Consider the following 20,077-nt stretch of genomic DNA (forward strand, 5'->3'; position numbering starts at 1 on the left):
GGAGGGGGTTAGGAAAGCACAATGCGCCTGCAGAAAACTATTTTTTCTTATAATTCTTTTTCTTAAAAAAAAAAAAAAAAAGAAAGAAAGAAAGAAAAAACACAACACAAAGCTTGTAATTTCCAATCACCATTATCAGGCTTTTACAACATCTATAAAGAACGAACAAACATCTGCTTCAAAACTCTACAGGGGGAGAGAGGAGAGAAAGAGACGGCACCCAGCAGACACGGGGAGGTTTTGTTATCATTTATTTGTGAAGTTAAAAACGAGCGATAAAAAGTAAAAACTGCCATACAATTTTTTGTTTTGTTCTCAATTTGTTTTCAGTTTCAATGTCCTCTTGAACAGTTGAAACACAAGACCAGTCCCGGGGGGGGGGGGGTGGGGGGGGGGTGGGGGGGGTGGGAGGGGGGCGGCGGGAGGGGCTGCAGGGGAGCCGAGCGAGGCGGGAGGAAAGAGGAGGAGCAGAGGCCGAGGGGCTCGACTGAGGGGGGAGAAGGGGGGGTCCTGAAATAGCAACACCTGGTCCAAGGAATGTTCCAACTCTAACTAAAAAAAAGAAATAGCAAGAGTGACTTTTTTTCCTTTTTAAAAGTTTATTTTAAAAACACGAAGAGGGCCAAGGGTGGTAGGAAGAAAATGAATTGCTTTCCCCTGAAAGAGGCAGTTTCAGGAAGGGATAGAGATTTTTATATATATATATATAATTTTATAGGTTTTGTTTGCTTTTTGTGTTTTTTATATTTAAATTTTTTTTTTTTTTGGCAGAGATTTAATTCTATCTTCTATGGCTGGCTCAACATGAAAGATCCCAATTTTGAAAGAAAAAAAGCATGAGACACACAGAATGAGCGAGAGAGTGAGAGCCCAGCATCGCCCAGGGCATGACCTCCAAGCCACTCACAGCGAGGGCGCCCCCAGCACCCCCCACGGCAGCCATCGCTCTCTCGCCAAACAAACGAGGGAAAAAAAAAAAAGAACACAAAAAAGCCCCCAAACAGAACAAAATGGAAAAAAAATAATAAAAGATTTTCACAGATGAAGAAGTTCACATTCATTCGATTCATTGAGCCTGCGGAGAGGGAAGAGATAGGAATCGGTCACTACGGGGAGGGGAGGAAGGGGCGGGAGACTGGGGGGGACGGTGGCGAGGAGGGGGCCAGGAAGCCCCTCCCCTGAACCTGTGGCGAGCTGTAACTGTCTAGGCAAGTGCTCCGGGGAACTCGGCCGAAGTCAGACTGGCTCCTTGATGGAGGAGGAGGAGGAGGAGAAAGAGTGACGTAAAGACCAGGAGGAGAGAAGCGGGGTGGGGGGGGCTGCAGAGACAGAGCGGGGGGGGGGGGGGGGGGGGAGAAGGAGAGAAGCGCGCTTGGGGTTTGGGAGGGAGGAGGGGTGCCCTCTGTCCTCAGGAAGGCAGGTGCTCCGGCGCATCACAACATGACAATGTCAGAGATCACGGTGTCCCCACAACACCCCTGTGAGGTAGGTTGGAAGGTGGCGGCGATCGTCATGCCCACTTCACAGACAAAACCGGGACACAGAGGCAGGCGCGAGAGCGGAGGAGGCAGAGCCCGGGGAGGGGGGCGGAGAAGGGGGTGCGGGGGGGTGGGGGGCGCCCTGGGGCCGGCCCCCTTGGCAAGCTCCCCGAGTCCCAGCAGAGCCAGGGCTGACCCGCGCGGGGGCCGCCTGCAACACACAGTCACTTGGACACGGGGGAAAGACCGTGGGGTTAAAAATAAAAGAATGCCAGGAACAAAACCCAAAAAAGTAACGCGGAGAGGGGAAAACACATCCGTTTTCTTCCCGAGTGGCCAGATTTTGAGTGAGCGAGCGAGCAGCCAGGATGGCGACCGACGTCTGTGCCGCTGGCCTGCCCCCCCACCCCCAGGACTACCCACCAGTTCAACAGTTCCACCTTGTATTGGTTTCGCGCTCTCCCCCAGCATCGCGACAGCGTGACACAGGAACAAGCGGGCCGGCGCAGGGAGGCCTCTTCGTTTAACCTCTGGACCCAGCGCACACTTCCCCAGCTCGTGGGGACTCCCGGAGACCTCTGGCCACACGGCCCCCGCTGCAGGCATCAAGGACACACCCCGCAGGGGAAGGGATTTCCGGCGCTACCCACTAAGGCAGGATGGACGGTGGCCGGGGGTTGGAAGGAAAAAGGAGGAGGAGGAGGGTGGCAATTCCCACTTGCCTGCTGCTGTCCCTGCTGTGTGGGTGGAGGCTGGGGGCCGCCGGGACCTGGAGTCTGTCCGTAGTAAGCGGCCTGCTGTCTGTAATATTCAGCCCAGGCGGCACTGTAGTCTGGCTGGGAGCCTGGGGGCGCTCCCGGACCCCCTCCGGTGGCCACTTGAGCTGCGGGCAAGCAGAGGGTGAGCAAGTGAGGCCGGGAGCTAGAGGACCTGGACCCAGCGCTGCCCCGCCCCCAGAGCCCCCAGCAGCTCACCCTGCTTCTTGTAGTACTCCTCCCAGGCCTTCGTGTAGTCCTGTTGTGGCGGTGCTCCGGGCTGCTGGGGCTGCTGGCCTGCAGGAGGGAGGCGGCGGGAGGTCAGAGGACGGACGGCTCTGGGACCTGGCTGCCTCTCACCAGCCTCCGGCCTGAGCCCCCGAGGTTGCCCGCACACTCACCGATCTTCTTGTAATACTCTTCCCAGGCCTTAGTGTAGTCCGACTGGCCAGCGGGTGGGGGCTGAGGGGGCTCCCCCTGGGCAGGTGGGGCCGCGGGGGCTGGCGCAGGGCCGGGCACGGGGCCTGGGGGCTGCTGGTAGTAGTGTGAGTAGTAGGCGGCCCAGGCGGCATTGGGGTCTGCGGCGGCTGCAGCTTTATCTGTGGGAGGGTGGTGTGGGCTGAGGGGCGGTGCGGGAGGCCAGCCCTGCCCTCCCCACCGGGGCAGCCAGGCCCTGCCCTGCCCCTCATCTGGGCAGCCTACTTACTTGGGTCGTGAGGAGCAGGTGGCTGCCACTGGGGGTAGGTATTGCCCCAGCCCTGGGGTGGGTACTGGTGAGGAGGCGGCCCCCCCGCACTGCAGGACAGAGAAGGGGCGACGGGTGAGCCGGGACTGTCGCTCCACGGGGGCAGGCCCGGCTGGCAGGAAAGGGGCCCAGGCCCGGCCACAGGCTCCTCGCCCAGGAAAAGGCGAGACGATCAATGCCAAAAGAGACACACTGTGCTGCTCTGGGATGTGAAAGTCCCCCAAATACAACGTCCATGAGTTTGCCCGTTAGGTGGGAGACTACGGTCAACATCTGTGCTGTCTATGGAACAGGAGGCTGGGCTGGGCCGTGCCTAGGGCCGAGACCATTAGCACATCTTGATGTGAGTGAAAACGGGGCCCGTGGCTCTTCCTGCCAGCACAGCAGCCCCTGAGCCCCAAATCCCAGGAGGCGGAGACCAATACTCACTGCGGGGGAGCCCCAGGTGGCCCCTGGTTGAAAGGCCCGGGGTTGAAGGGCCCCATGGGGCCGGCAGGGCCTGGTCCCCCTGGGCCTGGTCCAACTGGGCAGAGGGGGCCCTGGAGGAAGGAGAAGCAGATGGTCAGTGGAAGGAGGGGGGGGGGCGGTTGAGAAACAGGAGCCGGGTCCAGGCTCTAAGAAGCCCTCCCGAGCCCACCTCAATCTTTTCCTCAATGAGCTGTTTGGCGTGGTCAATCTGTTGGGGTGAGCCCCGGATGATGAACAATTTGAAATTGGGGTCCCCGTTGGGCGGCAGCTGCCGGGAGATCTCCACAAAGGCGCCTGTCTGCTGGTTTATGGCTTTCACATTTTCGCCACCTGTGGGAGCCACAGGCAGTGAAGGGCGGGCAGGAGAGGAGCGGAGTGCACGTGGGGCGCAGGTGGGGCCTACTCACCTCGGCCGATGACCAGCCCACACTTGTGAGTGGGGATGGAGAAGGTCATCTCTCCACCAGGGGGGCCCCAGTTGCCTTGGCCCCTTCCTCGCCCCCGGCCCCCCGGGGGCATGCCAGGACCCCCTGGAGGGCCTGGGGGTCCACTCTGCAAGACAGGGAGGAGAGGGAGTGAACACAGAAAGCCAGCCTGGCCCCTGGACTCCTCTGGTGGGGCCGGGCCAGCCCCCCCTCTGCACCCACCAGCTGTTGGCCGCACACCCCAGTGTCACCTACCCTGAGGCTCTGGAGGAGATCATTGATGATCCGTGCTGCGTGCTCACACCGGTCTGGGGGCCCCATTATGTGAGCTATCTTCTCGGGACCTGTCCCATCATCTGAAGCCGGCACCCACAGAACAGAGATGGATTTTAAGGAAAAGCACAACACCAAGCCCCCGTAACACCGCCTCTGCGAGGTAGACATCATGCCAAGCCAGGTGTCAGAAATATCTTGGGCTCAAACTGCCGCTCACCACACTCCCAAGTATTGAGGAGCGGGCGGGAAATGCCGGTGGGCCCACATTTCCAGATGAGAAAACCGACCACTTAGGACAGGGTGGCAGCCGAGGCTTCTTCCTGTTTGGGGCACCCCAGGACTAATAGGTGCCTTTTACTGAGCTAAAAAGGACAATAGACCTCTGAAAGGCAACAGAGCAATCCTTCCTCCCCACAGGCCTGCCACTTGGGAGACTGAGCTGGGGCAGTGATCTGATCTGGTCCAGGCTGCCCCCGGTCAGGATGGGCTACGTGGTAGGGAAGAGGAAAAGGGACAGATCGGGTGACAGAAGACATCGCCTTTGGACTTAGGAAACGTGTTGGGAAGTGTGCCCCTCAGCAACTCTCTCACATGGCTGTGCCCTCTTCCACTGTGGCGAAGGAGGCACCACAAGGAGGTCCCAAACTCAACAAGGTTCACACTGCAGTGCCAAGGCATCTCAGCGGACTCTCGGAAGAATCCCTAGGACACAGCTGGTGTCACAGTCACCCTCCAGCCAACTCATCTGTTCGGCGAAGCCCCTGACCTTGCTTAAACTGTATCCGCACGCCAGCATCATTCTGGATCTTCTTGATCATCTCTCCGCTCCGGCCAATAACCACCCCGACAGAATGCCTGGGCACCGGCACCTGAGGGAGGGGTGGGGGAGGGTCCAGCTGGGTCCTGTCCCTGCAGCTGTGGCGGCCTCCACCCACCGCACCCAGCCCATGGCCCTCCATTATCGGGGGAGGCCTGCACTCACGTCAATGCCCCCGCCAATCCGGGATCCGTACTCGTTCCGGTCCCCAAAGCCACCCTGGTCACGCTCCCGGAGGATGTCCATCACCATCTCGCAGGCTTGCTGCAAACACACAGGGCACGCTCTACTCCAACACCGTTCCCCCAGCATCCCACCACCCAAGGGCCCACGGGCCGAGGCTGAGCCCATCAGCGCCCCGCTGAGCTCCTGCCCTGCTGTCCCGAGAGGAAGGAGGAAGGATGGCCAGCAACCCCCATTTTCCAGATAGGAAAATGAAAGATCAGAGTTTAGGCCTCTTACTTGTGTCCAGCACCGGGAGGGACAGCTCAGCACGAGAGCGCTCTTGAATACTGCTTCCCCTTTCAATCAAATCCCGAGCCCCATCTGTCGCTCACTTCTCCAGGTGCCCCAACACCCTGGGGTTCTCACCTGCACTTTGTAAGGATCCCCAATGATGCGAAGAGGCTTGTCCACGTTCGTGTTCTGGGAGCCATCTTGAATTAAAATCATCTTCACTCCAGCTCGTTCCTTCACAACCAATGTGGATAGTCAGTGCTGGGCTTTTCAAAGGACTTTCTGGGGCTAGTGCACGTGGGTGGGGCAGATATGACCACAAGGGTAAGAGGCTCTGGCAAAGCAGCCGGCGGGGTATGCACACGCAGATGCAGGAAGGAGACTTTCCTGGGACAGGAGGAGCTTCCGTCCCAGCCCTCACCTGCAGCTGCTTAATGGTCTCGCCACCTTTGCCGATGACCAGGCCAGCCTTCCCTGCGGGGATCATGATCTCCTGTACAGTGCCGTTCTGGCCCCCGTTGGCATTGTCGTGGAACTGTCCTGGGGGGCCCCCACGACCCCGAGAGACGATGTCATCCAGCATCATCTTTGCTTTCCTGGGAAGGAGAAGACTGGGACTGAGCCACCTGAAAGAGTACTGGCCTGACAGCCCCGTCCAGCTCAAAGGGAAGAAGGTGAGTCCGACACGCGTATCTGGCAAATGACGACGAGGAAGAGGGTCCATCCCCGGGGCTAGGGCTGGGGCCATTCGGGTTGTTTTCCCAGATCTTCGGAGTCAGGGGAATCGAAAATCAGTACAGTCCCCGGCGAGGGCGACGCCCCCAACTTTCCAAAGGATGGAGAGACCTTCTGCTTGCTCCCCTCATCACAAGGGCCCAGCAAGGGACTTACTGGACAGACTCCGGGGCTCCTGTCAAGGATACGCTGCGCTCTGGTAGGCCACCGCTGTCTGGAGAAAAGAGACAGGGTCAATGCCTTTCTGAGTCTGTGGACACCGGAGAAAGGCTTTCTATGGAGATGGCGAAAGTTGCACTACCAGTGGCCACTTCTGCCACCATTCAGTGGCCTGACAAACCACTACCTTGCCAAACACCCGGGAGGCTACTCTATGCAAGACCAAGGTCAGGAAGTTCACAGTCCAGGAAAAGCGACAGATCTTTCAGGGACAAAGACGAGATAGAAGGAGATGTCCTGAACCTAGGCCACTTCTGCCACCGCTGAGGACCACACATGCACTCTCCACGGCCTATGAAGCCCACTACGTCAGAGCAAGTCCTCAGACACCCCTGCACAGCAGTCCTTGCCTGGCCTTCAAATCTAGGCCTGGCCTCAAAGTCGTTCCCTTGAAGGCACCTCCCTGCTTCACACGTTCTCACTGATTTTCCACCAGGTGCTTAGTTCAGATGGTGACTTAACTAATCGCTTAGAGCAGGATCTAAAACAAGACTTTTTTTTTTTTTTTTTAAAGTAGGCTCCAAACCCAGCATGGAGCCCAATGCGGGGCTTGTACTCCCGACCCTGAGATCAAGACCTGAGCTAAGATCAAGAGTCAGACGCTTTATCAACGGAGCCACCCAGGCGCCCCTAGAACAAGACTTCCTATATTCAATTTTCGACTCTCCACCTCAGCCCTCCCCCTGCAAGCGCACAATGGAAGAAACCAAAGTTGCAGCCACACCGCAGGGCACTGTGCTGTACGAGTGGAGACCCTGCCCTGAGCCCGGCACACAGAAAGCACTCGGTGAACACCAACCCATCTCACTTCTGTCCTGTCGGAGTCCAGCCCAACCCCCCACGCCCATCGTGACACAAGTCTGGCTCTCTTACCTGGAGAGATCTGGACTTTGCAGCCTGAATCCTGCTGGATTTTGTTAATCTGTTCACCTCCTCTGCCAATGACTAGGTGGAGAAAAAGGAAAAAATAGAAAGGATTGGTGAGGGTACCCTAGCGCCGAGAAGACTGTGGCAGGGGTTCCTGGCCTCCCCTCCCCAGAGAGCTCCACCATCCTCCCTGCCCAGAGTGGACAGGTGAGAGCGGAGCGGACTACAGGAGGCCTGCTCAGACCAAAGGCTCTGGGCCAACAGGGGCTCCCAGGGCGCGGTCCCTGACAGGGCGTGATGGGCATCCCACAGTGACCCACTCACTTAGTCCCACCATGCCATCTGGGACCCTGTACTCTTCTGTCATTGAAGTCCTGCAAAGACAGATGGTAACAATCAGTCTCAAGTGGGAAAGAAGACAGGGGGAAGGGAATGGAAGAGACGGGAGAGTCTCCAAGAGAAAAGGCCGCTGGAAGCCAGGGCTCCTAACCTGTTCCTAGGCCACAGCTCCTAACCTGCAGGGTCCTTGGTGCTTCCAGCCTCTGGCCCTGCTTCCCACCAAGGGCGGGCCTAAGCAGAATCCTAAGAGAGTACAGGACCCCCTCTCCCCACAGCAAGCCACTCAACCTCTCGAGGACCCATCTTCCCCATTCGGGCCACGAGTGGCTTGGTTGAGGTCAGCGTGGCCCCTGAACTAGTGCTGTTCCACTGATTCAGGACAAGAGCGAACACTCAGACACGTTTACAGAATTCCAATAGTCATTTCAGGTCTCTAGACTCAAAAGAAAAAAGATTTGTATCTTTTTCATGTCCTTTCTCTAGTAAGCCCTTACTATATTTTATGTAATTAAAAAGTGAAATAACGTGGTCCTTCATAAACAATTCTATGTCAGATCCACTGGAATCATTCTGGGGGGCAAAAAAGTTAAGAACCCCAAGCCCCATCAGCTCTCAGGGCTCAAACATTTGCAGAAAGCGGACAAGAAGCCCACGGCCAGCCCCCTGCCCTTCTGGGAAGATGGCTGTCTGCTGAGGGTCTCACCACAGTGCACAGAGACCACCCCCTCTTTCATCATGGCCACGTGCTCCCCTCCCCTCCCTAGGCCCTACACACAGACCAACATAGGAGCAAATGCTGCTCCTCTGCCTCCTGGGCCTCTCTCTGGCCAAGTAGCAGTGGGGACGAGGCCGTAGAACGGTGTACCCCCAGACACAGCTCTCCCCACATCAGCAAGGAAGGCCAGAAGACAGCTGACAGACAAGGAAACAAGCGTTCTCCAAATCGCGACTTACCTGGGGGGAGGATGGATGGGTCCAAGTTGAGAACTGATGGCTGCAGAGAGAAAACCCAAAGCAAAGATTGGCCTGGCTCCTCCTTGGGACCCTGAACACTGCTGGCCCCCCGGCACTCCTGCCTGCGTGAGGAGTGGCTGGAACTTACTAGAGTGCTTCTGAGCCTTCCTGAGCGCTCAAGTGTGATAAGCCCACCTCACATCAGCACACCCACTGACTGTCCCTGCCTCAATCTCTGGGCGCTCTGGGATCCCTAGAGCTCATGGACCCCAGATGATGAACACCTAGAGCCTCCACAAAGGACAGATGCCCTCTGCCTAGAGCTTCCAGCTCCCGACTCCTAAAAATCTCTTAAGACCCTGACACTGCCCTCTGCCTGCATCATCCAATGGACTTACAGTCTCCCTGGGAAGCCAGTTTCTTGCTCTCCGGTTGGTCTGTGAAAGAGAGAGGATGTCAGATGCTGCACCCACCCACCCACAGCTGCCTCAAATCTGATGCTGGTGCCACACGGCCTGGCAAACAACCCCCCCTCCCCCACCCCCACCCCCAGAGCCCAGACAGGAGAGTAGCAGGGACCAACCCCAGAAGAGGGACAGACTTCCATCAGTCCCACCACCAGCACTAAGGGTGAAACAGTCCTTCCGAATGGGAACAAGGGTGGCAACACTCGAGTCCAGGGGCAAGGAGGGCCTGGGTGAACGTCCGGTTTGGGCTGATCCCCACACTGATCACTTTGGCTGCCGTGGGCAGTGCTGCATGCCCTAGGGCCAGCCACACTGCACTTCTGTGGGGCCTTGATAAAACCGTGAGCATTTCCCAAGCCTACCAGAAGGGGAGGAACAATCTTGAGAACTTACAACTTGGACCTAGTCACAATCTGCTCCTCTCAGCCACCTGATACCCCAGAAAGGCAGCCCGAACAAAAAGAGTGAACAAAGCTGGGATTGCTGAGGTTTTAAAAGAACAAATGGCAGTGGGCTTCCCCCGACTCTGAGCCAAACAAAGGCTACCCCCAGGCCGTCCTCCCAGCAGGTAGTTACAGTTACCTCCATCTTCTAACTGCCTCTTTTGGCCCCCAAAACCAAAATCAGGAGTGCTGTTATTCACTGTGGTAGCAGCGTCGCCTCCAATTTTGGCTGCGATCTAGAAACAAAATTGTAAGCACACAAGATTACCACCAAAACCCAACCTTCCCTGGTGCTCGGCTCAACTTCTCGGAACCTACCCAAGGACTCAGCGTTCAAGAGTCATCCAGGAATTTCAAAACTCCCTTTCTGGATGAGATTTGTACCTACGCTGTTCGTGATCCGACGGGCAAGCCACACTGATCTGCTCTCGAGAGGGTCCCCAGGTTGCCTCCACGAGGGAACCAGGGAACCAGAACGTGTGACTGTAGCCCCACTCTTCTGAGATGTTAAAGAGCACAACTTTCCTTTATCTCCCTCGCCCCCAAAATCTTTGTATCTGTTGAACAAACTGTAGGGACGTTTTTGCTTAAAGGCATCTGAAACCTTGGTTCCACCAAAACAAAAGACCCTCTTGGGGCACACACGTTACATTTTAGACACGTGAAGAACAACTTCAAACAAGCCTGATCCAACAAATTTAAAACCAGAGTCCATTTGTGGGATTATCACAAGTTTTCCAAAGAAACACAAACCAGGAGCTAAGCTGAGGATCTATCTTCCACCTCTCCCCATTTTTTTTTTTTTTTTTTAACACTTGGGAGCCAAAGCTCTTAGGATGAAGACTTTTTCCTATTAACTCGCCCCGTTACAACTGCTTCTCAGTTAAAGCGCTTGGGTGGGCGTCCAGATTAAGTGCACATTAGAACCCTACCTGTCCCATCTCATAGGTGAGAAAGCCACAGACCACACTGGGCGGGGAACAGGGCGTTCACCTAACGGGACCTCCCACTCTGCCCTGGAGGCACTGAACAACCCAGGGAAAGCACTCTTGCGGGAATGCACTCAGTCGGCCCCCAGCTGGTCGGCTTCCCGGGAGGGCGGCAAAGTTCTCCCATTCTACAGGCCTCCTTCCCTCCAGGACGTGGGGAGGCCGCAAATGGGGCCGGGGAGGTCAGTCACACCAGCATGTGACACCTCCACGTTACCATCACGCCTCAAAACACAGTGGTGGGACCCTCCCCCCTTTCCAAAAGAGGCAGACCACGCTTTCAAGGCACCGGAAGCATCAAAAAGAGCCAGCCCCTATGCCTACCCTCCCCATTTCGCCTAAGTGCTCGGCCGCTCTGATAGCAGAAGGGTCCCTCTTCCACTTTCCAGGCTGAAGAGGAAGAGCTGGTTTCCTCTCGAAGTCCCTTCTTCCCGGGGAGCAGACAAAAATGCGACTGGGCTGGGGGCAAACAGGGCCCTCTACCCTGATGGGGAGATGAGGGCAACGCAAGACCGTCCCCCGGGGAAGGTGGACACTTTGCTTCCAGGAGAGGGGAGCACGCCCTCGGGTGTCCTAAGAGGAGGGGTCCCTAAGTGAGTCCCCGCTTTCCGGAGCCCCTTGAACATCCAGGGGCCACTCCTGGCGACCCCCCGGACGCCCCATGCCCCTGCAGGGGGTCACCCGCTGGGGGCCACGGGAGACACCCCGAGCGGCCCTGGCCCCCGCCTACCGCCCCACGTGACCCCGCGGCGGCCTCGCCCCCCCCCCCACCCGCGACCCCGCGCGCGCGCGCGTGACCCCGCCCCCTCCCCCGCCCGCGCGCGCCCCTCAGGCCCGCGGCCTCCTCACCTGGCGGGCCCGCTGCACGGCGTCGGCGAAGGCGTCCTTGCGGATCCCCGGGCCTCCCCCGCCGGGCGGCTGGGAGGGACCCCCGGCCGACCCCCCGCCCGGACCGCCGCCGCCGGGGCCGCCGCCGCCCCGGTCCCCCGCGCCCGGCGGGCCCGGCGGAGGGCCTCCCCCGGCGCCTCCCGCTCCCCCGGCTCCCCCGCCGCCGCCAGCGGGCGGCGGCGGCCCGGGCGGGGGTCCTCCTGTGCTGTAGTCCGACATGGCGCGGCGGGGCCGGGCCTGGCGCGGAGGCTGAAGCTGAGGAGGAGGCGGCGGCGGCGGCGGCTCAACGCGGGAACAAGGCCTCGCTCCACACGGCCGCGGAGCACTCTGGGAACCCAGCGGCTGGGAAGACGACGAGGGGGGAGAGGGACGCCCCCTCCCGCCGCCGGCGTGACGGACGGCGCAGCCAGGCCAATGGGAGGCGGCCGCCGCTCCTGGGACACCAATCGCGGGCTCCGGAGGCGAGCGACCAATCGGAGTGCCGCGAGAGGCAGTGGGCGGGAGGCGCCGCGTGACCGACAGCTCTCGTAGGCAGTGGGCTGCCGGCTGCCGGTCCTGGGCGGGCAAATCGAGGAGACCCGAAAGGGCAGGAGGCCCAATGAAGCGGGAGTTCCAGAACTACGGGGCGACTTCAGAGCCGGATTGACGGCTCCAGAGAGTCAAGTGGACGGGAAGGAGGGGACTGACGAAAGGCCCCTTTCAACAGGCTGGGCGGGCGCCAGGTGAGATAATCGTGCACGCAAGCCAATGAGTACACGCGGGAGGCGGTTCTTGTCAAGATTGGCAGTCGATTTAACCCAATTCCTGACGAGTTCTGGGTGACGAGCTTAGGTTTGGACAGGATTGCTTTCCCCGTTAACCAGAATCCTTTTCTAGCCTTGATTTCTAAGCCAATGGCTGGGTGGCGGGGGCGGTGCAAGGTGACAGACACCGCTGCAGACAAATGGCAGTGAAGGCAGTAAAGGTGCCCAGTTTTGGTGGGAGCCAGTGGAAGCGCAGCTGCATTGGGGCGGAGCCGGCCACCCAGACGACGAGAGGCGATTGGCGGTAGCGGGAGTGAATGGCAGTCGACGTGGGCAGTGCCGACCGGCTGCGGGAATTCGGGCCTGACGTCTGAGTTAGCGCCCCTGGAGCCTGACTGGGTAGGCCGAACACATGGCCTGCTCGAGGTCTTGGAGATCGGTGCTTCCGGGGGTGGGGTGGCCCGAGAGTAGGAGGGAACCCAGGGATCCCCTGTATCCCTTCACTTCAACACCCAGGATTCTAGAGCCCCCACTTCTCTTCCAGGATTCAATGAAACCAGTTCCCCTCCAGAATGCAAGGGTCTAGAGCCGTTGGTTCTCTCCTAGGACCCTAATGCCACACCCCACACCCGCTTCACATAAGGTCTGGGATCTCAGCTACAAGCTCCCGTCCTAGGTACTCAATTTCTCTCCTGAACCCAGGTATCAGGTAGCTTTACAATTCCTATTCAGGTGCAAGGGGTCCAAGATATCCAGCCCACACTCCGGGCCCCCAGGATCCCAGGTACCTGGCTTCCACTTTTGGACCTAGATATCTGAAGCGACCAGCTCCCTCTTAGACCTAGGTCCCCAACTCATCTCCAGGTCCCCAACTCATCTCCTGGTACCAAGGATTCCTAGTCCCCTCCTAGACCCAGAGATTCCAGACACCCAGCTCCTCTCTTGGACCCAGGTATCCCAGACCCATCCAGCAGAAACCGTCTCTTTATTTCAGATAGTCTCCTTGTCCACCATGTCACCCTGAAGCCAGGACAAGCCATAATGGGCCAAATTGGAGTCCAGACTAGTCCCAGCCTGCACCCTGGGGAGGGGTCCCCAAGAATCTTCTGACCCAGGCCCCCAGACTGCTTCTCCTGACAAAAACTGCCCCACCCCCCTCGGGCCTTAGCCTGGAGGGCTCTTTGGGCCAGGGGACACTGGACCCTCCTGTCCATTTCTGCCCAGGGTGTGTCGACCAGACGGTGTCTATACGCCCAGGGTTTTCTTCATGGCCTCATACACCACATAGCTGATGCCACCTGCTGGCAACACCTTCAGTAAGGTGGGAGTCATGCCTCGGTACAGCCCAGGCCAACCCTGCTGGGCCAGGATCCGCCGGAAGATTCCACACATGGTGGGGTTTGATCCCTTCACGGTGTCTGTGGAAACAGGGGAAAGCTTAGAGTTGATCCAGTCTCCTGGGGGGCTAGAATGTTGCAGGGTGGGTGAAGCCAGGGGCAGAGGTGTGGGGGTCAGTTGGGAAGGAGTCTGGAAGGCTTTTAGAGGAAATTGGTCACTTTGGGGAGAGTGAGAAGATCAACTCAGGCAGTTTTAAGGATTTGTTTTTAGGAGCATCCTAAAAAAACATTCAGGCTTATTTGGGAGGGAGCTTCTGAGATCTCCCAGAGACTTGGCAAGTGTGCTAAGGGGTAGTTTGGGGATATTTTTAAGATTAGGGTAGTGAACTGAGGACCTGTTTGGATGTTTGTGGATTGGTTCAGGGGCTGAGAGTCCATTTGGGGAAGCCACATTTGGGGAGTGTCCAGGTTAGTGGGGGCAGTGGTTATGACATCTTCCTATGACATCGGGACATCTAAGAGTCAGATTTAGCAAATTTAGGAACTTCAGGAATTTTGACTTTTGGAGCCAATAAGAGCTGGGTCTGTTTTGAAGAAGTTGGGGGACATTTTGGGGGAAACTATGACTGGAGGCCATTATGGGGGCCTGGGTCATGTTTGGGGACATTTGTGGGGGTCAGTTGAACTAAGTGAACTAAGATGTTCGTTTTAGTGGTTTGTAGGTTAATTTCAGGGCTGGGATCAGATTTGGGGGTGAGTCTTGGTGGGTTCAGAGGTCAGCAAAGTTGGCCAGGATCAGATGTGGAGAGTTTGGGAGTCAGTTTCAGGGGATGAGAAAGTTCAGAGTCAAGGCCGAGGGGAGGGGCATGTCCAGTGGCTAGTGGCGCTAGTCTGACCTTGGGCCTGCATCCTGGTGCGCACCAGAGTCAGCGGGTAACTGGCCATCTGGCCACAGGTCGTGGACAGCGTCACAGATGACAGACTGACCAGGCCACTAGGATTCTCCATGTCCCTGCCTGACTTCAGCCAGAAACACCTGAGCGTCTGCGAAAGAAAGGAGTCAGGAGGACGTTCACGACGGGCCTGGGTTCATACCACTCCTGGCCCTCCCCGCCCCGGGGTGGGGGACCCACACCTCGTAGACGGCCAGGTCGGTGCAGGCATAGGGGATGATCCCAAGCATGTTGGGCAGGTAGCCGCGGTAAAGGGCACGGGTGCCCTCCCGCTCCAGGATCTGCCACGCACAGTCCAGCAGCCCCTTGTACTGGCCGGTCTGGCGCAGGGTCAGCCGTGTCTTCAGCACCTGGGGAGCGGGAGGAGGGAGGTGGCTCACCTGAATGTGCCCATTGACCCTCAGCCGCGGCTGTTGTCTCCATCCTACAGCTGAAGAAGCCGAAGCTCAAAAGTGCACAGAGCTGAGTTTCAAAGCCAGAGCCGTCCGACCCCTTGGCCCGTGTGTGATCTCGAGCCAGGGTTCAGAAGCTCAAGTGCTGACGGAGGTCGGGAGGCTAACGGAAGCGACGTGGACCGAGTGGAGGCTGTGGCCGCTTACCCCTAGCGGCAGCCAGACATAATGCCGTGGGAATGCAGAGCCCAGGTGGCCAGATTTGCCAGTTTTCCAAGAGGAGCCAGACATTGGGATTTGTATGAAATGCCCCGACATCAAAATATTGGCCACTCCACAATTGCACACCAAGTGCAGTAGGCAGGATTCTAAGGTGGTCCTCAAGAGGTTCCCACCCCCTGATGTGTATGCCCCCCCACCCTCCCCCCCCGACCTTGATAATGTGCCAGACTTGTAAATAGGATTGGGTATCACTCCCCTTGACAAGTTACATGACATGATGAAAATGAAGGGATTTTGCAGATGTAATGGAGGTCCTTAAGCAGTTGGCTTTAAGTGAAACGGCACAAATTGTGCTGGGTGGGCCTGACCAAAGCAGGTGAGCCTTTTATTTTATTTTATTAAAAAAAATTTTTTTTTAATGTTTATTTATTTTTGAGACAGAGAGAGACAGAGCATGAACAGGGGAGGGGCAGAGAGAGAGGGAGACACAGAATCTGAAATGGGCTCTAGGCTCTGAGCTGTCAGCACAGAGCCCGATGCGGGGCTTGAACTCACAGACCACGAGATCATGACCTGAGCCGACCAAGCCACCCAGGCACCCCAGGTGAGCCTTTTAAAGGAGTCTGCTGCCAGAGACAGAAGAAATCAGAGAGATTTGGGAGCATCCCAGACACTCTTCAGTTCGTCTTAAACAAGCAGGCTGTTGTGGAGAGGGCCACATGGCAGGGAACAGTGGGTGGCCTCTAGGAGCTGAGGACCTCAGTCCTACAACCATAAGAAACTGAATCCTGCCGGGGTGCTGGTACCTCAGTTGGTTAAGCTTCTGACTTTGGTTCAGTTTACAATCTCACAGTTCATGAGTTCGAGCCCCATGTCAGGCTCTGTGCTGAGAGCTCGGAGCCTGGAGCCTGCTTCAGATTCTAGGTCTCTCTCTCTCTCTGCCCCTCCCCCACTTGTGCACTTGCGAGCTCTCTCTCTAAAAAAAAAAGAAGGAAGGAAGGAAGGAAGGAAAGAAGAAAGAAAGAAAGAAAAGAAAAAGGAAAGGAAAGAAAAAAGAACTGAGTCCTGCCAATGACCAGGAATCTTGTCTGAAGACCCAGGCCTCTCATGGGTTCATCGTTGCCCAACCGGCACCTTGATTTCAGCCTGATGGGACCCTGAACAGAAAACCCGACTAGCTGGGCGCCTAGGTGGCTCTGTCTCTGCCCCTCCCCCACTTGTGCTGTGTGTGTCTCTCAAAAATAAAAATAAAAACATTAAAAAAAAAAAAAAAAGAAGACCCGAATAGCCAGTGCCCAGGTATGACCCACAGAGAAACATAATAAATCTGTATCATTTGAGGCCACTGAGTCTGTGGCAGATTGGTAGGTAGCAACAGCACACAAATATCCTGGAGGAAATTTAACTAGTCAAGGGCAAGAATTATATGCAAAAAAAAAAATTTTTTTTTAAAGACCGTTAAAGCACATAAAAGGAGACGTGAACAAATGGAAATGTTTTCCATTGCTAAAAAATACCAATAGGTGACTTTGTTTTCTGAACTAGACAAGTTACTCCTAAAGTTTATATGGGAGACCCAACGGGAATGACCTGATAAAGAAGAGAAAGGATGGGGCGGTGGTGAGAAACCATAAGATCAAGCCTCAAAAATTAAAGACAGTAGGTAAAGCTACAGGGGTGCCTGGCTGGCTCAGTTGGGGGGAGCACGCAACTCTTGAGCTCAGGGTCGTGAGTTTAAGACCCACGTTGGGTGTAGAGATCACTTAAGTTAATAAAATAAAGAAATGGAGGCAAAACTATATCGACAGTAAAATGATTGGTGGTTTCCAGGGATTCAGGAGGGAAGCAGGAAGGGGTGAGTCAGTGGAACACAGAGGATCTTTCGGGCAGTGGAACTACTCTGTATGACCCTGTAGTGGCAGATACATGTCATTATACATTTGTACAAACTCATAGAGCATACAACACAAGGAGCAAACCTAATGGCAACTACGGGCTTTAGTAATAATGTATCTATATCAGCTCATCGATTGCAACAAATGTACCACCCCCGGGGCCATGTTAATAGCAGACACTTTGTACATGTGGAGAGAGGTATAAGGGACCTCTGTACTTCCTGCTCAATTTTTCTGTAAATCTAGAACTGCTGTACAAAAATAAAATCTTAATTGTCACCACCCACCCAAAAAAAGAAAAAAAGACATGAGTGTGTGGACAGACCCTCCTGAGCAAGGAGACGAAAGCCAAAATTACACCCAAACACACACAGTTTAGTAAATTACACAGGTGGCATCTTGGGTCATTGAAGAGAAAAGGAGGGGACCCATCCAGTAGATAGACGTGGGGAGCATCTGGAATAAAGGTTTGACACACACCTCCTAGGAAGGAGAAGATGAGGAGGAGGGGGGGAAGAGGGAGATAAGAAGGAAGAAAAGTAGTAGCCACTGGCAGCTGGTTTTCACCTTGTTTCTTCTTCCAGGAGGTATGCTCTTACCTCCATGGGGTTGATGAGCGTCTGGGAGGTGGCCACAGCTAGGGAGCCGGCAAGGAGCCGTTCCTGAATGGGTGGGGACCCGTGCACGCCACAGAAGTAATTCTTACACTGGGGGAGGAGAGAGGAGCAGGAGAGAACCGCTCACCAGCTTCCTAGCTGGAACCCACCCTGGGTCTGGGGCCAGAGGGTGCAGGTGTGTCTCGGGTAGGGATCTGGGCTTGTGAGGGGTGTCAGACAGGTGTGGGTCGAAGGGTGGGGCTGGAGAAAGCAGGCCGTCCCCGCCCACCTGTTCAAAGACAGAGAACTTGATGGCATACTCGGGGGCAATCTTGAGGACGTTGATGCCATTGCCCCGCCACAAGGAGCGGAAGCCCCCCTCCTGGACCATGCTTCGGAGCCCCCCCAGCAGGTTCATGAAGTTAGTCTTGGAGGAGTAGACCTGTGGGGAGGGAGGCCCCCGGCCCTGTGAGGAGCACCCCCCCCCCGCCCTGATCTCCCCCTCCATCCCAGCTTGGAGCTCAACCCCATCCTGTCCCCACTCTGTCCCTGGCCAGCCCCACAGTTCTGTGACGCAGCACACACACCAGGAGGCCCATCTCCTCATCTTCCTCTCCTCGCCAGGCCCAGTTTGCCTTCAAGGCCATCCGAAGACCCTATCCCCAATTCCCTTACCCCCAGTTCAACCTGTCCATGGCACTGCTCTCTCAGTTCCTCCAGCCCCAGTTCGTGCCGCCTCCACATTGGCTCCTGTTCTACCCTCGCTCTTCTCTCCATTCAGCCGTCTCCTGACCCCCAACCCTCGTCCCGGCCCCACCCTCACCCCCAACCTGACCTCCATCATCTCTCTCCCTCTCGCTCTCTCCTCTCCACCTCCGTCCAACCCCACCCCGAGGGCTCCCGCGCCGCACTCTACGCGCACCTGCATATACACCTTGGCTCGGTCCAGAGGGGCCGTGCCAGTGCGGGATACCGCGCCTGCCATGGCTCCTGAGAGCAGAAACTTCCAGAGGGCCCCCTCGCTATCCACTTCGAGGACATCCACAGGGACCATCAGCTGCTCTCCTGTGTCCAGCACCTGTAGGGCAGACCCAGCTCCCACCCACACTATGAGCCAGGTTGGAGCTCTTTCCTCGAATCTCCAGAAAGCCCTCCAGGTGAGAGGCCCACCCCAGTCCCCACTGCTTCAAGGTGGGGCTGCAGGTCCGCTCGGAGGAGAGTGGGTCATGCAGAGGGGGCAGGCAGCATGGCCTTCTAGCCCAGCGGCCAGGCTGGGGGGGGCGGGTGCTGGTAGACCTACAGTTCCCAAACTCACCTGCTGTGATGGGAGATGCTCCAGGTCATTTTCACGGACATGCCCAAACACATACCCATACACGTGTGTACAGCCCAGGTTCCGGGATGGGGGCGGGGGTGGGCTTGGAGGTGGGGCTTTGGTGAGTAAGGCCTTGACCCTCTTAAACAGGGTCTGGACCCTCAAGCAAGGCTTCTGAGCCCCCTCGGGTCGGGCTCCCATGCAGCTGGAGGGTTAGGACGCCCAGATTCAAAACCCAGCAACCATGTGGGAGAGCCACCTTGTCAATTGGGTACCAGAGCATGATGAGGTCACAGAGGCCCTTGTGACCTCACTGGATATGGTGGGTAGAATGAGAGTGTCCCCCCCCCCAAAATGCCCACATCCAAATCCCTCTAAACCCACGAACTTGTGTTACACGGCCAAGGGGAAAGTAAATTTGCCAGAGGAATTAGGGTCGCTAACCAACCAGCTGATGAGACGGAGAGATTATTCTGGATCGACTGCATGGGTCCAGTCTGACCTCCTGAGTCCTTAAACAGTGAAGACGGAAGTACAGCATTCGGTGTTCAAAGGATTCAGTGTAAGAAGGACTCGACCGAGCTTTGCTGGCGTTGCAGGTGGGGGGAGGCATCCGCCAGCCCCCGAGTGCGGGCAGACCCTCCTCGAAGCTGGAAAAGGCCAGGAAGCAGATTCTCCCCTGGAGTCTCCAGAAGGAGCTTGACTTTGGCCCCGTGAGATTCATGTCAGACCTCTGACCTCTAGAACAATAGACTTGTGTTGCTTGAAGCCACCAAGTTTGTGGTCATTTGTTAGAGCAGCCGTAGGAAACTAACACACTGGGTTTCGTTGTCATGGCAATGGGAGACAGAAGTGAGGGAGAATGGGAAGGTTCTGGAGTTCTGGGAGGGAGAGACACAGTTGGTCCCCAAAATAAGGCAGGCCGTAGGGTTGGAGGCAGCCCGGGTTTGAATCCCATCTAGGACAACTCTTGCTGTGTGTGACCTTGGGATACTCGCTTCACTTCTCTGAGTTTCAGTTTCTGCATTTGTAAATCGGAAGTAATGCTAAGCCCTACCGCATGGAGTCAAAGGGCTCTAAGGAGTCTTCAGGGGGAGAACACCCATCCTCCAAGTGGTTTGGTTCAAAAATCTTGATGTCATCCGTGATTCCTCCCTCTCTCTCATGCGCACGCTGTCAGCAAATCCTGGCTTAACCTCTAACATACACCCAGAATCTGGATGCTTCTAACCACGTCTCGGGCCTCCACGCTGGTCCAGCCCCATGATGGGCCCCCGGACAGGTGCCGTCATGGCCACTCTGA

The 20,077-nt window shown here is 56.7% G+C and overlaps 2 protein-coding genes and 1 long non-coding RNA gene across 4 annotated transcripts; 1 reads left to right on the top strand and 2 right to left on the bottom strand.

Annotated features, from left to right (window-relative positions):
- Positions 1-234: 234 nt before the first annotated feature.
- On the bottom strand, positions 235-11,668 carry KHSRP (KH-type splicing regulatory protein). Of its 2 annotated transcripts, XM_047833451.1 has the most exons (20): positions 11,283-11,668; positions 9,584-9,680; positions 8,933-8,971; positions 8,535-8,574; positions 7,566-7,615; positions 7,248-7,319; positions 6,312-6,369; positions 5,842-6,016; positions 5,556-5,654; positions 5,130-5,228; positions 4,914-5,016; positions 4,127-4,227; positions 3,854-3,998; positions 3,616-3,776; positions 3,408-3,517; positions 2,940-3,028; positions 2,635-2,832; positions 2,453-2,530; positions 2,201-2,361; positions 235-1,075 (listed from the first exon to the last, which is right to left on the bottom strand). In XM_047833451.1, exons 1-20 carry the CDS (start codon positions 11,538-11,540, stop codon positions 1,067-1,069), a joined length of 2,142 nt encoding a protein of 713 aa, XP_047689407.1. In that variant the 5' UTR covers positions 11,541-11,668; the 3' UTR covers positions 235-1,066. The 2 variants fall into 2 exon arrangements, with proteins under 2 accessions (XP_047689407.1, XP_047689397.1); XM_047833441.1 differs by having other exon boundaries at positions 235-2,361.
- Positions 11,669-11,823: 155 nt separating this feature from the next.
- Positions 11,824-15,363, top strand: LOC125151953 (uncharacterized). The gene is made up of 2 exons (XR_007146991.1): positions 11,824-12,043; positions 14,785-15,363. It is a non-coding gene; the product is annotated as an uncharacterized LOC125151953 (long non-coding RNA).
- Positions 12,625-19,602, bottom strand: SLC25A41 (solute carrier family 25 member 41). Its single transcript, XM_047833484.1, has 8 exons — positions 19,513-19,602; positions 18,775-19,424; positions 18,382-18,537; positions 17,749-17,901; positions 17,463-17,570; positions 14,537-14,704; positions 14,298-14,445; positions 12,625-13,482 (listed from the first exon to the last, which is right to left on the bottom strand). The coding sequence occupies exons 2-8, from the start codon at positions 18,973-18,975 to the stop codon at positions 13,310-13,312; spliced, it is 1,107 nt and encodes a 368-aa protein (XP_047689440.1). The 5' UTR covers positions 18,976-19,424; positions 19,513-19,602; the 3' UTR covers positions 12,625-13,309.
- Between the last annotated feature and the right edge of the window lie 475 nt (positions 19,603-20,077).

This window comes from Prionailurus viverrinus, chromosome A2, assembly GCF_022837055.1.
Source record: "Prionailurus viverrinus isolate Anna chromosome A2, UM_Priviv_1.0, whole genome shotgun sequence".
Classification (NCBI taxonomy): domain Eukaryota; kingdom Metazoa; phylum Chordata; class Mammalia; order Carnivora; family Felidae; genus Prionailurus; species Prionailurus viverrinus.